The sequence below is a fragment of the Lagenorhynchus albirostris genome, chromosome 3 (assembly GCF_949774975.1).
Source record: "Lagenorhynchus albirostris chromosome 3, mLagAlb1.1, whole genome shotgun sequence".
NCBI lineage: Eukaryota > Metazoa > Chordata > Mammalia > Artiodactyla > Delphinidae > Lagenorhynchus > Lagenorhynchus albirostris.
This window is the reverse complement of record NC_083097.1, coordinates 77618903-77644925: the sequence shown is the minus strand read 5'-3', so window position 1 is coordinate 77644925 and position 26023 is coordinate 77618903. Positions and strand designations below refer to the sequence as shown.

General features: G+C 40.9%; 1 protein-coding gene across 1 annotated transcript in view; it reads left to right on the top strand.

Moving 5' to 3' along the window:
- Nucleotides 1-26023, top strand: part of PCSK1 (proprotein convertase subtilisin/kexin type 1) — a 40096-nt gene that overhangs the window by 5262 nt on the left and 8811 nt on the right. The window contains exons 3-10 of the mRNA XM_060146166.1: nt 1452-1562; nt 3511-3657; nt 4969-5045; nt 10672-10760; nt 13404-13576; nt 14590-14802; nt 17291-17391; nt 25632-25865. Of these exons, the coding sequence (XP_060002149.1) occupies nt 1452-1562; nt 3511-3657; nt 4969-5045; nt 10672-10760; nt 13404-13576; nt 14590-14802; nt 17291-17391; nt 25632-25865 (1145 nt within the window). The remainder of the gene's footprint in view (nt 1-1451; nt 1563-3510; nt 3658-4968; nt 5046-10671; nt 10761-13403; nt 13577-14589; nt 14803-17290; nt 17392-25631; nt 25866-26023) is intronic.

Below are 26023 nucleotides of genomic sequence, written 5' to 3'. Positions count from 1 at the left end.
CACCATTAATTTGCTCTGTTCCACTTGGTCTGCTCTTACGGAGATATGGCATTTGGAGTTAATGACATTAATCATAACACTGTTTCCAACAATTGGATGTTTATCTGATCAGATGACAGAGTGTCTCCTCTTATATTCCATTTTTTAAAAATTGCCTTTGATTTTCATTTTATTGCTCCTTTTTTTTGATAGGGATGATATTCTTTCAAATTAGCACTCTGAAATGCAGCAATAAGCTATCTTTATAAGCCTGTTAATGAAATCTCCAACTGTAAGTGACTCTCTCCCTCAAAGATTAGTACTTGTTCCCTAGCAGCCAGTTCCCGAAGACCAACTCAGAAGACAGGCAGTATATTCCAAGCATTGAGGTATTTTAAGCCAAAACACTTACGCTTGAAAACACAGCCACTTTAAAAATAAATTATAGTGACTGATTTCCAACTCTCAAGTCCCTCCCAATGTTTATAATAGGTTTGCAGTATATTTTCTAATTGGAAATTCAGGACAGTCTTAGTGGATGGTTTTATCCTTTAGTTGCAAATTATTTTTCAGTTTTTATTTTTGGATCTGACTCATTAGTATTCTCACATTAAAAATATCCTATCACACCATGGACTATCATCATGAGGACAGAAGAGAGGATATGTTTTGGGTAGGAAAGAGTCATGTTGCTCAGCAAAATTAGAGCATGGTATTATCTCATCATGAATATAACCACAAGGCAGCCCCTCACCCTCTCAGGGCCTCAAGTATAATAGGATTATGCTATAAATGTGGGGAAGGTAATTTTTGTATTGTCAGGTGTCTGCATAATACATGAAACTAAATCAATGGTAAGTGTGCATGGTCAGTAGTGCCCATTCATCACCCTGGATCTGTTTCTCATATTAAACACACTTAAACAGAAGGCTGAAGAATAGAGGAGGCAGAATTTCAAATCTGCCAAGACATAGCGCCTTTCTTGTCTTTTGTCACATTTGCAATTTCTATTTTTGTATATAAAGAAAGAGAAATTAAGCTGTAAGAGCAACATAACAGCAGTTCTAGGATCTCTTAGCTTGTTGACTCATTCCACGAAAATGCACAAATTTTCTGCCACAGAACCCTGGAACCTCAATATAAAAGTGAGTAATATGGTCCATTTGCTGATGAAAGCAGGCTGAACTTTTACTTCCACTGTAATCACAGTGTAAATAATTTGAGGGAATCATCACTTCACTGACTGCTTCTCCTCCCCCTAAAGGTACATTTTACTGTAATAGAGGAAATGTTCATCTCACCAGTGGGCAATCCCTTCTTCTCACTGAGCTGCCAGTTTGATCTGTAGTCAAACGAAAACACTGTGGAGCTGCCTGAACTCTGATGGAGAGAGTACTAGAGCTAGTTAGAGGGAAGATGATTACACCAGAGGTGGCTATTTGTTGATTTTTTTGCTCTAAAACTCCTTGTAGGTGCTATGGGCTGAACAACAGTATGAAAAAGAGAGAAGTAAACGTTCAGTTCTAAGAGACTCAGCACTAGATCTCTTCAATGATCCGATGTGGAATCAGCAGTGGTACTTGGTAAGTACCTACAGGAGGACTGTGTAGGACCTGGGTTATTTGTTATAGCTGCACAACAGATTTTTTTAATGATAGATAATTCAGCAGAGGGCTGTGTTACCTAGAGATTAGGGTTGACGGGACCTTCCATGATCTGGATCTTCTGTTTTACTATGTGAGGATGTCTGAAACACAGATCTTTAGCTACTATGAGAGGAAGGGTTGTTGCCTTTTGTCTTCTTAAGCTTATCTGGAATAAGTACAGAAGAATCATGTCTTGCAAGTTAGGGGTTCCAAAACAGTACTCATGGCAAAAAAACATATTTGATCAAAGTTACTCTTGAGAACACTTTTAATCACCCAAAGAGTACAGTGAACATGATTCAGTATATATAGCCCTGAGAGGCAATTTGCACATGCTTACAGGTGAGAATTTCTGAACTAGGCTAAAGGAAGGAACACAAGGAAAGACAAAAGGCATCTATCTGCAGAGGTCCAGACTTGCGAACCAGTTCTACCTTTAAGATAGTTATCAAATGCTTGTTGGAATGTAGGCACCTAGTGGAGAAACTGTAAGTGTTCCTGCTTGCCTACGGAGTGCTCTCCTCTGTTTTAATGTTAAGCCTCTATCGTAGTAATACATGTTAACAGAAGTGTTTATTGTTGAGAATATTATAAAAGATGAATTTTCATGACAACCATAAGCTAACGCTTAGACATCCTTGTTGCATAATGGATGGGAAAGGAGATCAATTCCTCTTGAAACTCTCTTAACCTAGGCAATACCTACTCCTTGCAGCAGAAGAGACTCATTAGCTAACACTGGTGCATTTGCTATGTGTCAAATACTATTCTAAATGTTTGACATGAGTTAACTCATCTAGTTCTCACACAACATTTTGTTGTAGGTATAGTAAGTATCCCCATTTAACAGATGAAGAGACAGAGACATTGGCAAGTTGAATAACTTGCCAAAATCACGTAATTATAGTGGAGGGGGCATAATTCATGGCTCCAGAGGCCATATTCTTAACAACCACACTCTATGATTGTTCTTCTGACTGACAGAGAGTCCTTCTTCTCTGGCGTTGGCCAACAATCTGTGTGTAGTTCCAGCCTCCTGTGATTCAGCTTCATGTTGGCCTAGTAAATTCTTGTTTTGCCCCCACCTCTTTCTGAGGACATCAGCCAGGGGCCAATGCATTCACTGATACTTTTGATTGTTGTTATTTATAAATATCTTGTTGACCTCTTCACTAAAAAGCAGGCATTCTTCTAGTGCATCTCTCTTGAATGCTTGGGGATGTGCTCATATCTGTGTTCCCTTGCTGTCTAGCTCTTCTTCCTTACAGTCCCACATACAGTAACTAACAGAAAAATTATCTGAAAACAAATCCCAAATCTTCTCTCACAGGTACTTACTCCCTAAATCACTAATACTTGGACATAGGCAGTCAGATTGCAAGTCTTGGTAAGACCACAGCCTCCTGGGCATTCCAGATTCTGTCTTTTCTTTTAGAAAATTTATAAAAACATCCATGAAGAACTGTGAACCAGACAATATAAAGTACATTCAGTGTGGCAGTGGAGGCTCAGGATTTGGGGGGAGATGGAAACATGGGACATCAAATAAAGCTTTGGTAGATGAAAAGCTTGAGCATGTAATTATAAATGAAAGCAACTTAGGGATGAACTTCTTCAAAGCCACGCAGCTCAAAGACAAGGGGCACAGGGTGATTCATCCTTTTGAGTGATTTTCCACTGGAACAACTGGAAAAAGAGCAGCACTCTGATGATTCACTTGGTCTCACCCTTAACTTTGTTTTTTTATTTCACCTAATTGCCCGCTTCTAACGAATAGAGTGACCCCAGGAAGAAGAAAGATGGGTCTCCAGACTGGATCTTCAGTTCTTACTTTGCAGCAAACAAGTCATGGTTTTACTAATGCTTCTTGGTTTTTCTTTATCAGCAAGATACTAGGATGACTGCAGCCCTGCCCAAGCTGGACCTCCATGTGATACCTGTTTGGCAAAAAGGCATCACAGGCAAAGGAGTTGTTATCACTGTACTGGATGATGGCTTGGAGTGGAATCACACAGACATCTATGCCAACTATGTGAGTCTAAGCCCTCCCATTGCTGCAACTTAGGGAGTTGTCTACACTGACACACAGTTAGGACTTTGCTTCCCTCAAGCAGGAGGCTACTCTGATGTCAGCCCTGGTAATGACGGGCCACGGTTTTGCCACTTCCCTCACCCTTCTGCCAGTGCACATAAATTTTTTTTTTTTTTTTTTTTGTATCACTGGGCATCGAAAGAATTTGCTGGAGCCAAGGATTATACGAAAGCATGTGTGTTGGGGTAGGGGGAGGCACTTAACATCAGCTAAATTATTAAAAGCCATTCAAACTCTATGCCACTCAGTATTTGGGGACATGAAAGCAATCAAATCAAGCCTGATGCCTGAGACCATTTTCACAGTCTTCCTGCTGACATCCCTTATGGGTCAATATCTCTCACATTGTGAAGTTATGTGAATGCGATTCCTTCCATGCAAATCAAAGCGTGCACTACACAATACAAAAATGGCAAGCTGAGAAAAGTTTACTAAAAATGGGAAATAAGTAAATGAAAGTTATTTACTTAATTGGTTATGAAGTTCTCCATAATATTTTAGGTCTTTAAATCAGTGTTTCATCTTGAATATTGCCCCTTGTCTTTCTCTCATCCTTTCTACTCAACCAACATTCCCCAGCTAAAGAGCAAAGGAAACAGGAAGGAAAAGAAGAGATGAAAAAGATTAGGAGTTATTAAAAGATATGGAAAACATAGAGAAGTAGCAGTAGTAGTGATACAATTCTTACGTGGAAGATGTTTAAGTGTAGCAATCTGATTGCAAAGGGGGGTGGGACCTGGAAGCTTGTCTTGAATTTCAAGCACAGCCTCTTTAATTAAATTACATGTTTATTTTAACTGAGGAGGCTGAAGGAGATCACTGCAGACCTGAGCCCCAGCCCACAGCCAGCTCTTTGCACCTATATTCTTAAGAAAGATGAGCATCAAAGTGTCACTAACTAGGGCTCTAGCTTAATTAAGCCATTCAAATTCTCTGGGCCTCAATTTTCTCATTTGGAAAATGAGGTGGTTGAACTAAGTAAACTTTGACTCCTTCTGTTCTAATATCCTATGAGAGTCTATGAGCTAGAGGTTTGGAAACATTCACTGAGAATTGGATGATGACTCACTTTTCTGTGTATATCACCTCTGCCTGGTTTATGGGGATGATAAATGATCAGAAACTGGGCCAGAAACTCTAAAATGCAGACTTTCGAGCTATCAGCCAGGATGGGAATAGGATAGGGATAGAAGACTCGGAAAGTACTGCTTTTTTTATGATGCTACCATGTTATTTTTGTTTTCTCTTTAGGATCCAGAGGCTAGCTATGATTTTAACGATAATGACCATGATCCATTTCCCCGATATGATCCCACAAATGAGAACAAGTGAGTAAATGTGGATTTGGGGGTGGGGGTAAGTGCTTTAAAATGCTTTTATCTTACTTGAGAAAATTACACTATAAATATAATCCACATTTGAGCTCTCAGAAAATGTTCGTGTACACCATCCATACCACAATATTTTGTTGCTTTTAAAACAGAAACAAAAGTTTCTATTTATATATTCCTTTGGGCTTATAGAACCATATTTCAATTAAACTTTCTTCTTACATTATGAAATGTTCCCCTCAAATGTTACTGAATAGTTATGGCTTTAAAAAAAATTGTTTGAGACATAAAGAATAAAAATCTGAGTCCACCCCCCGCCCCCAATTCCTCTATGAATCGTTTATTACTAGCAACATGCTTGATGTTAGTCATGAAGAGAAATATAGATGACCAAGGTAACAAATCCCCACGACCTCCTATGTTGGCCACAACCATGCTCACTAGTTCCCTCAGAAGAATATGACAAGGCACCAGACGAGAAATATACCGTGGGCTTGGCCCTCAAATCCAACACAGTCTCCGGGGCATTGGGCTAATTAGTAGCCTGTTCCAGAGTTTCTGCTGGCTATTCTAAAGCTAAAGGGAAGAGAAAAAGGATATCTTCTGATCCCTAAATTAACTCTCCATAGCAGCCCCAAGGTGACGAGTGAGACCAAGAGCCAGACCCACCGAAGCAAGAGGCCAAATAAGGACCCAAAGGCAAGAGACATTTTAACCTCTCTTTTCTTAGCTCCAAAGGAACTTCACCCTCTAGGCACACAGCCTCAAGTGTCCACGCCCATGTGAAAACTCATCTTTGTGCATAATGATGTCTCTCACAGACTTCAAGGAGACATTCACACTTTCCTCTTCATTTGCTCCACCCAAAAGAAACTTGCACCAAAGCAGATGAAAGCCAAGGCAAAATGAGTGCTGCTACAAGTGGGGATGGAAAGAGCAAGTAGTGAAAAGCTCTTCGTGGATGCCACATAAAGTGCTTCCCTTTTCTTTCTTCCTCTCTCAGATTATTAACCAATTAGGGTCAATAGAGTTCTCTCTCTCTTGCTCTCAGTTTCCCTCTCCCCTTCTCCCTTATTTTCTCAGAATTCCCTTGTGGCTGGTGTAGTAATGTTGACCTAAAGTTGTTACTTTGGATTGTCCTCCAGGAGGCCAACAAACCCCAGGAAGGGAGGCTGGGGCTCCAGGACTTGGCCTCAACTTCCGAGTGTATATTTCTTCCTTGAGGGGAAGGGGAGGCTTGGGGAGGGTTCTTTCAGCACCATTTACTTCTTTTAGGGTTTATCTCTTAAAAGGGTTAACAGCAAACAGCCCTTGAGGTTAGAACATTCCAGTAACAATACAAAAGGAACCATGAGAGGGCACCCTTGGAGGAAAGTGGGATATCTCAGGAACTTAGAGCAGGACCCCCCGAGACAAACGTTCAGCCGTATTTCTGAGTGAGGGCAGTGCAAGACCAGGAGGAACACATGTTCTTTTAGAGCATGACCTTGTAATGTTAGCCTGCCTGGTAGTGATGGCTTTGCCAATTACCAGGAGGGAGGATGACCTTGAGGAAATCACTCATCTCACTCTGCCTCTACTTTTTATTTCATCTCCTAAAATGGTGACAAGGTATCTGTTCCCTACCCTCCTAAAAGAAGCTTCCTAAGGAAATGGGCAATAAGTGCTTGGAAGAAAAGGACACTCTTCCTAGAATGAAGTAAAAATGACAACTCTCAATCCATCCCCTTGATCAAGACTAAGAGGGAAATCTGCTCCCGACCACACGGGCACAGCTGAGGAGACTGTTAGCTGAAGGTGTCAGCCTCCTTCTTAGGCAGTGTGTACTGGGTCCGGCCCAGGATCCAAAGTGGGTGATAACTTGTGTGGTAGATGCATGATAGGTGAATACCTGGTGAAATGACATTCTCTAGAGTTTTGTACTCATGAGAAGGGGAATTCAGATGTCCCTCTTCCCTTCCCCCCCAAAAAAGGGACTCTCAACTTATGGTACCGATAATAGCCACATTTCCCCCAATTCACAGAGTTCCAAAGGCCCCAAGGAAGCAACCCATAATTGTATGTATTTTGTGCCTGAAAACTCTGAGCTTCCAGAGCATAGCAGACTGTGGACCTTGCACATAGCATAGAGTTAGTGTAGCATGGCCAAACAAGAGAGCACAGACTTTGCGGCTAGATTTGGATCAAATCTTAGATCTTCCACTTAATAGGTGAGTGACCTTGAGCAAATTATTTAACTTCTTTGTGACTAGTTTTATCATCTACTAAAGAGGTAATAATAGTACCTACTTCATTGGGTTCTTAGGGGGATTAAATAAGTTTATATATGTAATTGGCTTGGATAGTGCCTTGTATATAGAAAAAGTTAAATGTGTGCTATGATGATGATAATGATCAAGGTTTTTCATTTAGCAACTAAGGTAGACCTCCTTTCACTGAGAAAAAAAGCATGACAAGAATAGTATCATCTGATAAGAGCAGAAGCAGAGACAATTTTCTAAGCCAATTCAGAATCTGCTATTTGAAAATTACACAATAAGCAGCTATCTCTCACGGTCCTCTTGACTATCAACCAAAAAGCTAGCATCCCCATCATTTATCAAAATGTATAATAAAAGTAGAGTTACCCTTCTAGCGTATTGTCAGAAATAAATCCCTTAAGTTTAGAAAATGAATGGCCCCATTTTGTCTTGGCCTTTATAGCAGTTAGAGACCTATTATCTCCCAATTCCAAGGGCATTATCTCTCCAAACTATCTGTGTTGTTGCTGTTCTTTATTACTATGTAAATGAGGTTAATAAAAGCTACATTTGAATTCTCCTCTGCAAATCAAATGAGGAATCACTAAATAACAAAATCTTAAAAGTGCAGGTAACTCTTACTATTAATCTGGCATGAATTTGTGATCAGTATTTCAACACCAATTACAGATTATTCTTCTATTTTATAACACGTGTGGCAAGGATATTTTAACTAGTACAATAGTAGTCTTTAAATTATCTTCTGGAATAATTTTTTAAAAATCAATTTGTTTAAATGCCAGTTATAACCATTGTTCTAAGATAATAGAGTGTTCTTTTATCTCAGAGCCTGATTTAAGGAAAGAAAACTGCAGGTCTAGGAAGAATGATATAGAACCACTTTAATAAAGTCTTTTTATCTCAAGGTGTGCAGGTGAGAAGTGAGGATAAGAGGAAACAAAGATATCAACCCCTATTTGTACCACGATCCTGCACATTTTAAGAAAATAGTACTATGTAAAGAGAGGTAAACACGATATAAAGAGAGATAAATAATAGGTAGTGTCATACTGCATCAGTTTTAGGACAGAGGTACAATGCTGGAGATGTTTGCCAACAGGTTGATTCTGTAGGCTCTACCTGGAGACTTTGCTATCTTGGGCGCTGTCTTCCATCTTGTGTAAATGGAAATACAGGTGGTAGTGACTTCTGGTAGCATATTTCCCCGATGATGGCAAATGAACTTTCCCTTCCACAAAAGGAAAGAAGGCTAATCCACAGGCATAAGGTGCCTTCTATGTGTTCAATATGCATGCATTTCTCAGAGAATGGGTGTGTTGGTCAGGAGAGCTTCAGTTGCAAGTGAGAGAATCCTAACACAAAGATTAAGTAAAATGGAGATATGAAAATATTTTTCCCCAAGAGATGTTCAGCTTCAAGCATTGCAAGATCCAGAAACTCAAATAGTATGCCATCAGGACACCAATTACTCTGTATCCATCTCCTAGTGCTGCTCACCTCCACTTAGCTTCATTCTCAATAGAACACTGCCTGGTAGCAAGATCCACATGGCTCACGTGGAACTTAAAGCTGAAGATTCTTGAGAAAGAATATAATTCTTTCCCCCAGAATCTGCATCAATTCTTGAAATGCTCTCTGGGAGGACAAGCCTCATGATAGAGAATCACAAGAAGTGAGCGAGGGCCACTTCCCAAAAGGGGGAAATGCTAGAAGACCAAAAAGAAGTGGGTGCCTGCTACATTAGGGAAGACTGTGAATTAAAGATAATTACATTGTTCTGACTTAGGACTCCTATCCAGTAGTAACATAAAGGAGGAACATCATTTAGTGGAAGGAGAACAGGAAATCATCTTTGGTATTTTAGGAAAAAAAGATAAGTGAAACAGGCTTATTTTATTTTATTTTTTTCCTTAGGAATTATTCTTTCTTTAATTCATAATACAAGTATTAAATAAATCAAGTATCAATATTTAGAATTTTTTTAACTTTTTTTAGTGGTTTGAGGGATGGCAATTTTTAAAAATTAATTAATTAATGTATTGATTTTTGGCTGCATTGGATCTTTGTTGCTACGCGCAGGCTTTCTCAAGTTGCAGCGAGCGGGGGCTACTCTTCGTTGCGAGGTGCAGGCTCCTCATTGCAGTGGTTTCTCTTGTTGCAGAGCACAGGCTCTAGGCAGGCATGCAGACTCAGTAGTTGTGGCTCACGGGCTCTAGAGTGCAGGCTCAGTAGTCATGGTGCACGGGCTTAGTTGCTCTGTGGTATGTGGGATCTTCCCAGACCAGGGATTGAAACAGGCTTATTTTAAATGACCCAGTCAATTTAGGATTTTTATATTTCATGCTGGGCTAAATTAATTGATGTCTAGTACAGTAGTGTTCAAAGGGAGCTGGCTGACAGAGTTGCTCAGAGCTAACCCTTCCTCTTTTTTCCTCTGTGTCAGCATATCTGGTCAGTGGCTCCTCCAAGGCACTAACAGCCTTCATGCTGCTCCCAGGAGCTTCCACAATGGAATAAAGTCATGAAGTAAACAAATTCACATTAAAGTTTCTCTCAACTTATTGACCCTCCTGAGGTCAGGGAAGTGATGGGAAAAGACAATCACTATCCCCAGAATTTCAGAATTGATACTTTAATGGTGGACTTTGGTCTGTTTTAGAGATGGATTATTTTTTTTCCCCAAACACTCTGAAATCATAAATTACCCTCATTGTCCCTAGTTGCAAAACTAGTCTTGTTCAGGTTTCTGGTCCCAGTCAGAGTTGCAGGAGCACCCTGGTTTCCCAAATAGCCTGTAGTGTCTTGTTAAAATTTCAAAATCCTCTTGGTACCAGGAAACCTTCAGATGTTTTAGTCTGGTATATGGTTAGAGGAGGAGAGGAGGGCTTGAGAGGGGGCTCTGTTTTACACATCCTACTAGGACTTGTACAGGTTAAACTAATCCAAGGAAGTCACTAGTGAGGGGAAGTGAGGAGTCACTTTAACACCAAAATTCTGGTACACAAACCATTTCTTTGAGATGGTATCAATAGCTAACACTTCCTGGGTTCTTACTATACACCAGCCACTTTCCTAAGTGTTTTGCATACAATTTTTCACGGGATGCCACAATTCTTTGAGGACCAGTAACTTACCCAAGGTCACATCACTAGTTTGTGGCGGAAGCTAGAACTTGAACTCATATACTTGGGCTCCAGTACGTGTTCCCTTCATCTGATACCTACACTTCATCTAATACCGATGGGAAGAAAACCAGCAACAAGCCTGACAAAAAGTTAACATATCCATGTACCATGGATTCATATGCAACACCAATGTTTGTCCTCATTTACGTTTTATAAATCCTATTTTCTAATCCTCAGACATGGGACCAGATGTGCAGGAGAAATTGCCATGCAAGCAAATAATCACAAGTGTGGGGTCGGAGTTGCATACAATTCCAAAGTTGGAGGTAAAGCAAAGGTTGTTCCTGTAGTTTTGCACCTTAATTTGAGTCTTGCATTACCTGGTGTAAATGGGGTGGTGTGGGGGGACTTTTCAACAACCAGAGGAAGAAATGAACCCCATGCAAAATTTGCTACACGACTTGAATGTGATTTGCAAGCAAATCAATTGACCTGGATTCTTAGAAAATGATAGCTGAATATAGCCCATACGTCTTTGTTGGGTGGGAAAAGGAAATGTTGAATAGCTTTTGAAGCAAATCTAATTTTCTCTGTGTTCTGATTTAGAAGAGTTTGTTATTGAGTGCTTGCTAAGAGAACAGGAGGAGGAGGTAAATTTAGGCGAAGATTTTCCCTGCCTCTCAATTCTGTAGTCCTTTAGTTCATAACAAAGAACAGTTAAAAACAATAAAAAGAATACATACTTCTTATAGTAAGGAGCCAAAGGTTATCTGTGGTAGCAAAAATTTAGAATCTCTGGTTGTTTCAGTCAGTGTCTTTATAGGTAAGCATATGGTAAGTTCCATCAGGGCAATTTAATAAAGGAAGTATTTACAAGAGCTAAAAGAAACCAACAAGAGACTAACTGATGTAAGCAGATGTTACCACCTTTAGACTTAATGGAGCAAGGGGAGGGAGTAGTCATGGAAACTGGAGAGAGAAAGCTGTGACCACATGAGACAGCCACTGGACAGGAGCTGTGGCCATGAGTACAACAATGGAGCCGCTTCTAAGCAGGGGGGGATCCAGGAATGAGTACCTCACTCTCCCCTCACCCCCAAACCTCCTGCTGCTGTTTCAGTTGGCTGAAACCAATGGGAAGACAAAAGAACCCACTGCTGCCATCCACGTTCCCGTGAAAAAGGGTGCAGAGTGGATCTGCAGGGGCTCACAGAGAATAAAACACTTGTCTCTCCTCTTCACACTAGTCCTGCCTCAGGCTTTCATGGTTATACCATGAATTTTGCATTTAGTTTGTTTTCTAAAACCACAACAAAAAAGATTCATTGTAGAACATGGCAATGACAGTAAAACTCCTTTAAGCTCTACCTGAGTATACCTTGAATCTGGCTTTGTATTCCGTTTCAGAAATCAAATAAATATACATCCTAGCATATAGAATGCATCTCTCACTATTACAGCACACTCCTAGATTTTAAGGGTCATTCTTGATTCCTTTATACCAGCATCGTCAAAATGCCATGTTAATTTAAAGAAAATGGAGGCAGGAGCACAAATTACATAATCACCTAGAAAAAGAATGCGCTTTTAAGTAATGATGAACTAAGTAGCTATAGTCTGTGAGAGAATCATCTCATCCCTTCATTTTATAGAGGAGGAATCAGAAGCAAGATTCTCCAGGAAACCAAAACACACCTACTGTATGTCCATCATTTACCTTCCAAGACATTATCCACATCCTGGAAGTTAACAGGATGGATTTGAGTGCCAGATTTCTGGGATTCAAGTCCCAGCTTCCCAGCTGCAAGTTGTGTGGCCTTGGGCAAGTCCCTGTCCCTCTCTGGCCACAGTCTCTCTCCCTGTAAAATGGGGAGAATTACAGCACCCACCTCAAATGGTTGTCATAAGGATAAATGAGTTCATATGTTTAAGGCCTGTACAATGGTAGCCGCATATAGTATATTCTCAATGCACACGAGCTGTTATCATCCGCATTTTACAGCTGAAGAAACTGAGGCACATAGAAGTTAAGTGGCTTGCCCAAGATCACAGAGCTAGTAAATAGCAGAGCTGGGATTTTTCTCCTAAATGCATTTTAAACAATTTTTTAAAAATAAATATAACTTCTACTAGTCATGTCAACTACCTGTTCTTTTACCCAAGCTCCATAGTAAATAATAGTGTGAAAATATAAAGCTGTGCACTCCATTGCATCATTAGCCTGAAGCCAGGAATAACCAGGTAGCTGCCTGGATCCGTCTAAATTGCTTTTGCCTTCCTGGCTCTTGAATACATGAGTCTGATGATGGGTGACAGCCTGTTGGAAAGCATAGAGCCACTGCATCTGCCTTCTCCTGATGAAAACCGATTCCCCCTCAGGAGTAAAATCCATGGCAATGATTTCATCCTTGAGATTATTTAGAAGAAAAGGAAGCATGTTCCCTGAAAATGTTTCTTAGCAAACACATAAAAGAATGGCCTCTGGGTTATTTTTAATCAGTGCTTAGAAACAAGAGTTTGTTCCCTATTTGTGAGTTTCCTATTGTAAGTAGATCTTTTCAAGCTGCACGGTTTCCCGTACAGAGTCCTCTGTAAGGCACTGACCGGGCCACAGCCATTCGTGGTATAGTCATGAGCAGGCATGTTGAGAGAGAGCTGTTTGATGCCTCTTTCTGAAAGCTATCCTGTCATTTTCAGGTTATCAGGGCAGCAGAGGGAGGGGAGACATTTTGTAAGCGACAACAACCATGGCCACAGCACAGCACAGCACATAAGGAAGCTTATGCAGGCGGTGACTTGATCTCCCTGCTGTGCTTTTAGCAGCTGGGTCACAGTCATTTGGGACATACACTGGTTACCTATTTTTGACTCTTTTGGGAGTCCTTTAAAAAATGAATATTAAGAGCATCGTGCCATTCTACATGTACACACTGACATCAGCATATGTATTTGTCTGTTTTGCTGTTCAGGGATAAGGATGCTCGATGGCATTGTGACGGATGCTATTGAAGCCAGCTCAATTGGATTTAATCCTGGACACGTGGATATTTACAGTGCGAGCTGGGGCCCTAATGATGATGGGAAAACTGTGGAGGGGCCTGGCCGACTAGCCCAGAAGGCTTTTGAATATGGTGTCAAACAGGTGAGATGCTTAACACAGACCCACTTGAAATGAAACCTGACCATTTGAATATGAGGAGAAGGGAAGGACACTTAGTTTATATGCATAGAAATGGTTGTGAACTTCTTGTTATTGTTTATGATTTGAAGTGCATTTAGAGAGCCAAATCGTTCTTAAAAGGGATGGAAGTTAAGGGTTAAGAAAGTTTTCCCCATTTGGGTGTGACATTCAACAGATATTCATTAGTCTTAGAATATTTACTTTCAAAAATACTCTGGATATGTCCTTTCTCATTTTCCTGCTGCTTTTGGATTTCTACATGAGGTAAACTACTACCCAGACTTCTTTCAAATACTCTGAAAATGCATCCTTAAATATAGCAATGTGCCACCTCCCTCTCTGCACGTGCCTGATGAATACTTGTGCCTTGGTTGTGTTTCTCTGTCACTGGGGTTGAGTGCATTCTTGCCAGGATTCTAAGGCCTCGTTCTGCACAGGATGAAACAAAAGTAGGAATTTTGGAGAGCACAAATTGAAAACTCATAGAAAGGGTAGCCTTGACGAGTTCCATTCAATTGAAGAGTCCATTTTAATGCAGCTGCAAAGCAGATCTGAATAATGCCTGATTTTGTCATTCTATCAGTCAGCCAGAAGATTCAAGCAGAAAGAAAGGAAGTTCAAAGATTCAAGTGTAGTGACATAAGCCAAGGGAACAGTGAAGAAATTCGAGTGAGTGCTGAAGGCCAGATTATGAATCCACATAATAAAGAAAAAAGAGAAAAGTCCTCACTCAGCGCCATCCCAGAGAGGGCCCAGATGGAGGAGGGCTGGCAGCACCAGAGCTCAGTGGCTTATAACATACAGTCTCGCGAGAGTTCCAGTATCGATGCTGGAGGACCTGGAGTTGAAACAGACTCCAAATTACTGTTTCTGAGAACTTCATGCATGTATTTATATATTTGTTGGGGATTTTATTGGGATGTGACAGTGACCCCAGTGATAATAGACGTGATATGTTTTGGCTTTTCCTTTAGGGGAGACAAGGAAAGGGCTCTATCTTCGTCTGGGCTTCTGGGAATGGGGGGCGTCAGGGAGATAACTGTGACTGTGATGGGTACACGGACAGTATCTACACCATCTCCATCAGCAGTGCCTCGCAGCAAGGCCTATCCCCCTGGTACGCTGAGAAGTGCTCCTCTACGCTGGCCACCTCGTACAGCAGCGGGGATTACACCGACCAGCGAATCGTAGGTTGCTTTTGTCTAACTCTCTCTGCTTAGGTAGGAGAACACGGCTCGCCTTCAGAAGGATCCTTTGGTCAAACCGATTTGCTTAAGCTTCATGTCTCAGCTGGGGAGACTCACACTTTGCTCACTTGAAGGGTGGGTATATATTGGGAAGTTTTCCCTCCCGGGCATAATGATGCTTCTGCCAAAATGATGTCGCCTCTCAGTCATTTTTAAACTCAGCCCTGAGAAGCCACCAATCTGTCATTACATATGGCCGAGACTCCAAATGTCTGTTCAGCTTGTGTGATGCCTCCCTGAAAACAGCCTTAAAGGAGATTTTAGGGCTGTTGGAGCTTTATCACCCTTGTACTTGTTGATCCTTTAATAGCAGGGAAAATGTCTGACTTGCCCTTTAGCAGATGATAAAAATACAGAGCATACACTGGCTATGTCTCCTAAGGATGGACGACCTACAGGAAAATAACAGTCTAAATTTCCCCTGAGGTGAACTTCTCAGCATCCAAATAAGGAGCTTAGGAAGGTTATATGCTCAGAGAACATCTCCAGCCCCCGCGTGGCTGTGCCTTCGTTTCCATGAGTCAGACTGCCAAGGGCAATTATTGGATTTCCCTTCAAGGGCATGATGATGAAGGCCCATTCGGGGGCTCTGAGAACAAAGAGAGGCACTTCTTTTCATTTAAGAATTGAAAGCCTCAAACTTAACTCCTGACACAGAAAGAACCAACCAGCTAAAGTATGTAGAGCCTAATCTCAGTAAAAAACCAGGTCATGATCCAATTAGATTGTGGGTAACCTGCCTAATAATTAGCCTTTGGAATGTGTGTAAAATTCATATTAATGGCATCTCAACAAAACTGTCAGAACTACGATCTTCACGCAGGATCACTCTTCCGGAACTCCCTGTTTCTGCAACCTACTCTAGTTTAGACAGTAAAACTATGGTCTCAACTTAGAAGCCCTGGCCTACCTCTCGTGCCCACATCTTCAATTACTCAAAGAGACAGTAACATTCTACCTAGGGGTTCTTTACGGCAGGTATATCTTATACCCTGCTGTAAAGGAGCCTACCAGACATGTGCCCCACTTGCATTCACAGCCCCTGGTTCTTGATGACCCTGTGGGTGTTCAGAGTGGCTTTTCAAAAAATGGCCTGTGGTCCGTTTCAGAGTCACCATTTCATAGACGGTCCCTCATCTGAGCCACTCTGTGAAGCAGGAGGAAGAATTTCCATCTTTGTAAAGATCCCTCCTTAAGTAAATGAGCCATAGAAGAGACAGCTGGTGGATTCTATTTGAGACAGTTGCACTAACATAGCCTTTGTCTTACGCAAACCTCTTCCTCAGCACAGTCATCTCTGGGGCTTACTTGCGTCAACAGGTAAAAAGGGCAACCTTGCTTCCGCAGCCCCCAGAGGAACAGGGCTACCAGAACTTGAGATATTCAGCGACTCCAAGTGGGAAGCCAAAGGAGGTGATAATAGAACAAACTGGTTTTTTTGCACCTCCCTCCCACACCTTGAAATCTCTAGCTAAAAAGCATAGTGTGAGAGCCTGGGTGGGTGTCTTGTTAGTAATCCTTTGGCCCAGGTACTTGTTCAACCAACACCACTGTGGTCCTCAGGCAGACTAATTGGAAGTCTCTCTGGTTTCTTCCCTTCATCTCAGCAACCTCTTCACTAAGCTAAAATTAGCCTGGGTAATTCCTTATGTGCAATCACATTGTGTGAAAATGCTTTCACAGACAGGATCTCATTTCAGCCTCAGAATAGGAGTCAAGAAATATCAACCTCATTTGACAGATGGGGAAACCAAGTGGCTTGCCCATGGGACACATCTACTGAGTGGCAGGTTTAGAATTTGAGCCCAGATCTAAGTCCAGCACACTTTCATTTGAAAAACTCGCCATGTTCATCAAAGTACAAATGTGACACTAACTCATGGCCATCAGATTACATCAACAGTGAGTGCAAACCACACACTAGACACGTTTTGTGCAAATAGTTCAAGTGGCCCAGATCAGGATGGCTTTACCTCCTCCTGCTGAAGAGGCAGTCAAATGTCAATCTGAAGGCAGAAGGGAATTGTGCCTGAGGCAAACCTTCTAAATATGCCCGGCCAAACACAATGGACCTGATGATTAATGGGCCAGCATGATTCACAGTGATTTTGAAACACTCCCTTTCTTACAGACAGCATTTCATTTGGGAATCTCAGAAGAGAAAAAAAATTCATAGTGGGAGGACTTCATCCCCAGAAAAAGGCATTCTGATGCCAGAATTATAGACAAGTTGCATATAGAGGAGAGTGAGCTAAAACATCAGCAGATGGCAAACATCCGCCTGTAGTTTAGAGGAGGAAGTAGGGAATCGAATCAGCTGGGCTTCCTGATCCTAACAGATGCAGCCCTCGGTAGGGCTAACCCCCGGGGACAGGATCACACTCCTCACATGTTCTCCCATGTTTCTTTCTTTCCTGGTGCCCCTCAGACGAGTGCTGACCTGCACAACGACTGCACAGAGACCCACACAGGCACCTCTGCCTCAGCACCCCTGGCTGCTGGCATCTTCGCTCTGGCCCTGGAAGCAAAGTAAGGCCCAGAAAGCGTCTAATCACCTGTAAAAAGCTGTTTCTCCTTCTTTTTCATAGCATTTTTTTTTTCTGAATATATGGTTACAGTGGAAAACTACAAAAAATAATAAAAAATAAGCTCTCTTCCTGTCAACATCTTAATGTAGATTAAATACACACACTTATCTTGCAACATTGGAATCTTAATTCACACACGGTTTTGTAATTTTTTTTTTTTTTTTTTTGCGGTACGCGGGCCTCTCACTGTTGTGGCCTCTCCCGTTGCGGAGCACAGGCTCCGGACGCACAGGCTCAGCGGCCATGGCTCACGGGCCCAGCCGCTCCGCGGCATGTGGGATCCTCCCGGACTGGGGCACGAACCCGTATCCCCTGCATCGGCAGGCAGACTCTCAACCACTGCGCCACCAATAGGGAAGCCCTATTTTGTAAATTTTTTAATCCACCTATATTAAGAGCACTTTCTCATATCTAAATCAATCTTCCTTGACTTTAAAAAAACTCATGCTCTCCTCCCACTCAGTCCTCTCCAGTCCTCCTACTACTCAGCTATAAAGCCTTCTCACTTCTGTTTATTCCCACCAAGAAAGACTTTGTCCAGATAATTTCCTGTGGGTAGTGTTAGGAATAATAAGTTTAAAAAACATCCTTTTTTTTTTAGATTATATAAGCCCCATCCTAGAGCTGATATAACACATCAGGGGACATGAGAATTAAAAACAGGACTTTTATCTTTTTGCAGTATACCATTATATAAATGCAAATTTTATTAAGGCCATTTCATGCTCAAACACCCTTGTCCATAGATATCAGTTCTCATTTCTGATAATTTCCTTAAGATAAACACTTACGATTGGAATTTTTGGGTCAAAGGGCATGCATGTTTTAATGATTTTGATACATATTGACAAGTTACTGTTGATAAAGATGGTACCATTTTGTATTCCCACCAGCAGTATATGTGTGAGAGTGCCAGTTTCCTAAACCCTGATCAAACCTACTTTTAATATCTTTTAAAATGTTTGCTACTTTGTTAGGTGAAAATGGCATCTCATCTCTATATGCTTTTATTTCATTACTAATGAAGCTCAGTATTTTATATTCTTTTGCCATTTATCATCTGTGATTGTTTATGACCTTGAGTTTGTTTTATGGCCTTAGTTAGAAAAGCTACTAATGCTTGGTTAGTTTGACATTTACCTTTTAATTTTACTTACATGTAATTTTTAATGTAATGAAGTTAATATGTATACAGTTATCTTTGTTAGTCTCTTTAAGCTTTTTTCCTTTTTATGCTCAGAAAAATCTTTACAACTCCAAATTATATACACATTTATTTATATGTCTTTTATTATGGTTCTTTTACCATATTTATGTTCTAAATCCCCCTGGAATTTATTTTAGTGTATGTTACCAAAAAGATTTAGCAACATTTTTCCCTTCATAATAGTTATTCAATAGTCTAATACTTAATACAGAGGAAAAAATGTTCCGATGTTGTGTGGTGAGAAATCTTTAAATGTTAAGTCAGGTGCTAGGGTTGTGTGATAGAGGACGTGTTAAAACTTGTAAATTACTATTATCCTTCCTAATAAGGAAGTTATCTTAGAAGAACATCCATATTCTCTACAGAGAGGACAAAGCAGTTCCTTCATGTCAGGTTCAGTAGATGAGGTGAGGTTCACAGTAGTAGAAGAACAGAACTCCTTGGCCCGGGCCATAGCTGGAAAAGCCCTGCAGCTGCTGAGGAGAGTCCAGCATTGTTCCAGGAGCCCTGGAGCCACCTGTGGAGTTGTGGTTTAGTCCCTGGTATCTCAGTTATGAAACGGCCACAGCGGCTAAGAAAGATAGGCCTAGTAAGGCTTGTATCAAGAGTCTACCTACTTGGAGAGGCTGGAAAGATACTGATAAAGGAAGAGCAAATCCAGATGCCCGATCAGAAACAGGGAAATCTGAAGTTCTTGAATCCAACAGAAAAGCTATGTTCAGAATCTGAGTCCAGTTGTAACAGGAAGGGGATGGACAGAGGGCAAAGTCTAAAGACTCAAGCTTTGACTGGCATCAGCAGACCCAAACCAAATTTGAGGAAAGATAATCTAAGCAGTGAAAAGTGCAAGGAACACCTGGCTTCAAGTTCTAGGCGTATCACTAGCTATGTGACCTTAGACAAATTAAGAGGGCTCAATTTATCATCTATAGAATAGAGGGGTCAGATCAGATTATTTTTTTTCGAACCTTTTCCCTTTACAAAATCCTCCAGCTTGAAACTGAAGGTATCAGCATATAGAGATCATCTAACATGAATTGCTGAGGTTGGTGGTAAGAGGTCCAGAGTGAAAGAAATAAGGTCCTATAAAGGCAAGTAGTTATACACACGTAGTGAAACAAGATCATGATATTTATGATTTTAGGATACAAGCTTTTAGCTCCAGGGAGCTTTTAAAAGAAAACCATCCTTAAAATCTTGTCTTCCCTACCCAACACCTATCAGATGCATGCAAATGTAACTAGCCAGACCTAGCCCATCCTTGTCTAGTGACCAGAATAGTAGAAACACCCATCTAGCTGAACAGATGTAATGTTATTTTGACCAAGAACTGAAATTTTAAAAGTGTAATCTCTGACTTCTAAAATTTCAAACCTTCTATTTCTGTATAAGGAGAAAGTGATTAAGAATGATCTAGCCTTATTAATCTCAGTTAATTCCTAATGGACTATGTATAAAGCAGGGGCTCCATGGATTGTTATGAAATACATATGAAATACATAACAATGTATCTAGTTTCAAAGAAGTTCGTGGGGTCCATGAACTTCTTTGAAACTAGATGCAGAAATGTTTGGGAGTGCGTGTCTGGCATTTTGGGGGGAATGGTTTGTAGGTTCCATCAGATTCTCACACTGCTCACGATTTAAGAGACATTAAGAGTCTATGATCTCCCTGGTGCATGTAATAAGAATTTAATTCTTTTCGTTTTGATTCAATCATCAGTAAGATGGCCATAATCTATCTTAACATTCATAAACTTCCTGCCAAAGTACATACAGATTATTGGGATGTCTGTCCTCAACTGGGCAGTTTTCTTAGCTCCATTCAATTGTCTATACCCAAATGACTATTTCAGAAAATCTGAATGCCAGAATTTCTAGAAGAGTCCCTAGACAATCAAGATTGGAAGAATCATTTAACCATGTGCTTCTCCTCAAGGAACAACTATGGAGACTGAAGAACAACTCTGGGCTAAATTTATCAAGGATAATAACATTCAGTATTTATCAGCCTCTTACCATGGCCGGACACTGTGCTAACCTCTTTATATACAAGACCAACTCTAATCCTTACAACAGTCTTGTGACACAGAAATTATTAATTGCATTTTACTAAGGAAGAAACTGAGACTTAGAGAGGTTGAGAAATGTAACCAAGTTCCCACAAAAGATTCAAACTTAGGTCTGTCTGACCCCAAAGCCTGTACTACCAGCAGCTATGGGACACTGCCTCCTATAGTCCTGTGAGGGAGGGGAAAGTTCATCCCCTCAAAGAAAGAGGAGTTAAGAAGATTGAGACTGATAAAGAAACATCTTAACTCATATTTATGAGTTCTGAATAAAAGGCTCCTGTCATGCATATTACTTACTATGCTGCATTAAATATGGGACTCTGGGGAAAGGGAAGAGGAGAGGGAAGGAGAAAGAATGATTTCTGGCTCAAAGAATAGTTTCTGGGGCAAATGTACAGAGGAATACTTTCCTTCCCTAAAAGAGTGTTTCTCAAACACCAGCATACAGTCATCACCTTGGGTGTTTATTTAGTTTGCAGATTCCCGGGTCCAATGGCCAGTGACTCAGATTCAGAAGTTTCTGATATTCCAGGCAATGTTTATGCTGGTAGTTACCTTAGCCAAAATTTGAGAAACAGCTGCTATGAAGGGTTACCTTACAACTGTATTTTCCTACAATCTCACTGGGCTGTGACTGTAAAGATGCCCATTAGGATACTTAATAGGCATATCCTGGAAATATATATATATATATATATATATATATATATATATATAATACACACACGCACACACACACACACACACACACTAAGAGAGACAGGAATTCCTTGGATAAATGCCTGTGGTACTATTATACTTAAGAAAGATGGCAGAGAGTAACCTGTCTTTTGAGGGGAGAGCAAAGAATCAGAATAATTTTTAATAAAGAACAAAAAGTGAAACATTGAATCCCTTCACATCTTTGGAGGTATTAAACAAACAGATGAACCAATCCTCTGTTTTCATTAAAGGTTAGAGGATGGGAAACGGACTTTCAAAGTTGCGTGAAACCTTTGGATAAGTCACATCAAAGAAATCCTTGACTCAGTGGATTGTGAAATGTTGGAAAGTCTCTAGGTTAGAAAATCTTCAACATCTAGGCTTATCTAATTGTGATTAGAGGCTAACCCACGTAGCCTTTAAGATTTTTCCCCTTAGAGTTTTGTCTCCAGATTACTTTACCTACACTCTTCTAATTAGAAGCAATGCTTAATTTCAGTGTTTAATTCCAAAGCCCTTATTTTCTATAAACACAGCCTTGATTAGCAACCCAATGTAATTTTTAAAAAATTTAATTATTCTGGATGCCACTGAGGAGTGAGTTGCTAATTAACAGAGGAAGACTGTCAGGAATGAGATGCACTATTGTTAGAAGCTCCTTTTCATTTACCAAATGCACTCACTCAAATGAAAAATAGGCTTAATTTCCCTAATTGCATGACAATGAAGCCTCTTTGAATATTTTGCAAAGAATAGGTAAAAGAAAATTAAAAAACAAAATCTGCAACTAAATAAAAAACAATTCTCTAACTGTAGAAATGTAGAAAATCTGCTTTGTGTTTGATTATCATGATTATCAAGACCATGCCTCCTTACTACATATCCTCATCCCAACCTACACACACACACACACACACACACACACACACACACACACACACACACACACACACACACACACACACACACACACACACACACACACACACACACACACACACACACACACCTGCCCGCACTGAGAGTCCAAGTGGGAAATTGGTGTGTTGCCCAGAGACCCCCTTGATAAGAGGCTTTTACCTAAAACTCCCTTTAAAAGACTGGAAGCAAGAATTTCAATAAAGTGCCATATAGGCCAGAACTAGTTTCCACATTCAGAAAATAAGCCACTTCTGCTCAGCTAGTTAATTATTCCTCCGTGTGGGATGGCCAATGTGGAAACAAGATCTACAATGAAGTATGTATGGTATTGGGCAGATTGGAGCTCTGAATAATATGGAATTTTCAAGATTGTCATACTCAACCACTCATCTTATAGATGAGTCCACTCAGGCCCAGGGAGATGAAGTGCTTTGCTTAAGATCACACAGGTCTTTGGCAGTAGAATATAATTTAATGTGCCTTCTGTTACTCCCTATTCTGACCCCTAATTGTCTTAATTAGTTATATGCTTGTATTCTTTCTTCCAACTCCTATTATTTTAGGTATAACATAAAACTGCCTAGACAGTTTTTTTCCAATATACATAGAAAATCATGCCCTGCCCTCAGATATTTTGATTCAGTAGATTCAGGCCTTTATCAATCATTCTCTGTGCTGTTTGTCAGGAGCTCAGCTGAGCAGAGAGAAAGCATATTGAGCTGCCAGGGGTCAGAGTAGCTTTAAAGCAACAGACCAAAAATGAAAGAGTTAAGCCTTTCATCACTTACTGTGATGGTAAAGGCCAGAGTCTAAAACCAGAGAAAACACTGACTCTCCCTATTCCATTTTCCCTCATGGAAAGGTGCACCAGCTGATGGTCAGGTGAAAGCATGGACATGGGGGTTGTCTCACTGTTGAGGAAGCCCCAACAGAAGGCTCTGGTAGTTTTATGGACTCTGCGGTGGGGTGGGGTGAGGGGGAAGGCTCGGAGTGGAGAAGTGCTGGGTACTGAGTCGGAGTGGGGAGAAGTATCTTCAAGGTTCCTTCTCCTCCCCCATTAGGAGGCCTTGGCTGAGGGCCTGAAGAAGAGCTTTGCCCAAGGCCTCAGATAAGGAGACCTAGGAACGAAGGCGCAGGGCCTAGGAATGTAAATATGGGAAGAGCTTGATGGGGGAGGAAGGCCTGAGTCCTTGACTGCAGCTCCCTTCAGAGATGGTGATGCACGGGCTGTGCACTCAAACTGGGGTGGAGAGGACAGCTTCCCCGTGAGGCCCACCAGATAGAGCCTTTGCAGCGCTTATGATGAGGACTTAGATCTTAGCCAGCAACAGACTCCTCAGTGTTTAGGAATGTGTATTGCCTCTTGCTTGTCACCAGGGGATTGTTAAACCAGTCCATGATGGGCTCTGGGGAGAAAATAGCAAGTTGAGACAGATTCCCCTGATGGTTGTTTCACAACCTAGTGGTAAGATAGAAACCTTGAAGACTCAACACTTAGGCATTTTTTATTTAATAAATAATGCTTGATTGGCTTGATAGAAACAATGCAGGTCTCAAAGCTAAGGAAAAGCTTGAGATCATGAAAGACTCTAATGACTAATAGCAGTAAGTTTTAAAATTGTATTTAAGGCTAGTTAAACACTTGCACACATTCAATCATCCAACCAACCGATATTTACCCAGCATATATACCCTGCGCCTGGCATTCTTCTGAATGCTTGGTACACATCAGAGAACAAGATGGATAAAAATCTCAGCCCTTCTCCCAGCTGATTCTAGCAGGGGAGACAGACATTAATAATACACAAAACAAATGAGTTGCTCAGTATGTTAGAAGATGATAAGCACTATGAAAGAAAAAAGAAAGTATAGCAAGGTCAGAGAGCTCAGGAGTATTTGGGGAGAATTGAAATCTTAAATAGGGTGATCAGGGAAGGTTTCATATTCATTATAACAGACCTGACAATCCCATGCATCTCTGATTTATCTTTATATTGCTGCTAAATTAATTTTGCCAGGACTCCTCATTATACCATTCCCTTGCTCAAAAATCCTCAGTGGCTCCCCTTTACCCAAACGATAAAGTATAAGCTCCTTTTCCTGGCATTCAAGGCCCTCACCATCCGGCTCAGTACTCCAGCTCACCTCTTCCTTGCTTCAGTAAACCAGACTATTCAGTGTACTCTGGCCACATCTTATCCTTCCCCTGTCAGAGATTTTGACCCATTGCCTCATCCCCTGTTCTCTCTCTTTCAACTTTTTGACATTCTACCCACCCTTTAAAAATCAACTAAAATATTTCCTCCTAGAAAAGCCATCCTAGATCTTTCCATCCCAAAAGAATTCTTTCTCTTCAAAGTTCTACAATACATTATGCTATGAATACAGCATTCAACAGATATATTATAGTTATTGAAAGACTTAGTTCATTTACTTGATTGTATACTTCTTAAAAACATGAACTACCTCCTTGAATATCCCCACACTATTCAGCATGGTGCCTTGTAAGAATGATCTCAAGTAGCTAAGAGCTTCTTGACACCTTTGCTATATAAAGAAAAGAGATAAAAAATATTTAAGAGTTGGGCTTCCCTGGTGGTGCAGTGGTTGAGAGTCCGCCTGCCGATGCAGGGGACACAGATCCGTGCCCTGGTCCGGGAGGATCCCACATGCCGCGGAGCGGCTGGGCCCGTGAGCCATGGCCGCTGAGCCTGCGCGTCTGGAGCCTGTGCTCCGCATCGGGAGAGGCCACGACAGTGATAGGCCTGCGTACCGCAAAAAAAGAAAAATTAAAAAAAAAATATATATATATATATATATATATTTAAGAGTAGGTAGCCAGCCCATGTCTAAATCTGAGTCTTCCTAAGAAGGAAGTCAAAAGCTCAACTGTGGGTTCATAATGCTGAAAATACTAAGGCTGTTAATGAACAGCAGAAGATTGGAGGGCACAAAGGAAGTGCTGTCATTTTTAATTTTTGCTCCAGTTAAATGTAAGTACATAGGAATCAGGGGCCAGGTTCTACTTTTCTACAATGCTGAAAACCAATTTTACTCATGCTAAGATTGTAACTTATGTGGTATGAGGAGAAGTTTTCAAGACTGTATTTTAAATTATGAATGAAAGACATAACAATAGTGATACACACAAAATTTACATAAGCACAGTTGCAAAAGATACCTCATCATCTCTGAATGGAGATGATTGTTTTTAGCACTTGCTTTTGCAAGGAAACTTCTTTTTGTCCCTTAAAGATTCTTTGGGTCACTTCCTCTCCAGTCCAAATCTCACCTGGCGAGATATGCAGCACTTGGTTGTCTGGACCTCTGAGTATGACCCACTGGCCAATAACCCTGGATGGAAAAAGAATGGAGCAGGCTTGATGGTGAATAGTCGATTTGGATTCGGGTTGCTAAATGCCAAAGCTCTGGTGGATTTAGCTGATCCCAGGACCTGGAGCAGTGTGCCTGAGAAGAAGGAATGTGTTGTAAAGGACAATGACTTTGAGCCCAGGTAAGTGTCTCCAGGAATTTTAAACAAATGTGTGCCCATGGCACTATTTGAGTATGACATTTGTCACTCTGCCTAATTTTTCTCACCTACCCTTCTGAAGTAGATGGAGATGGCATTTGTCAGTGTTCCCTGTGTGTCCATGAGGAATCACAGAGATC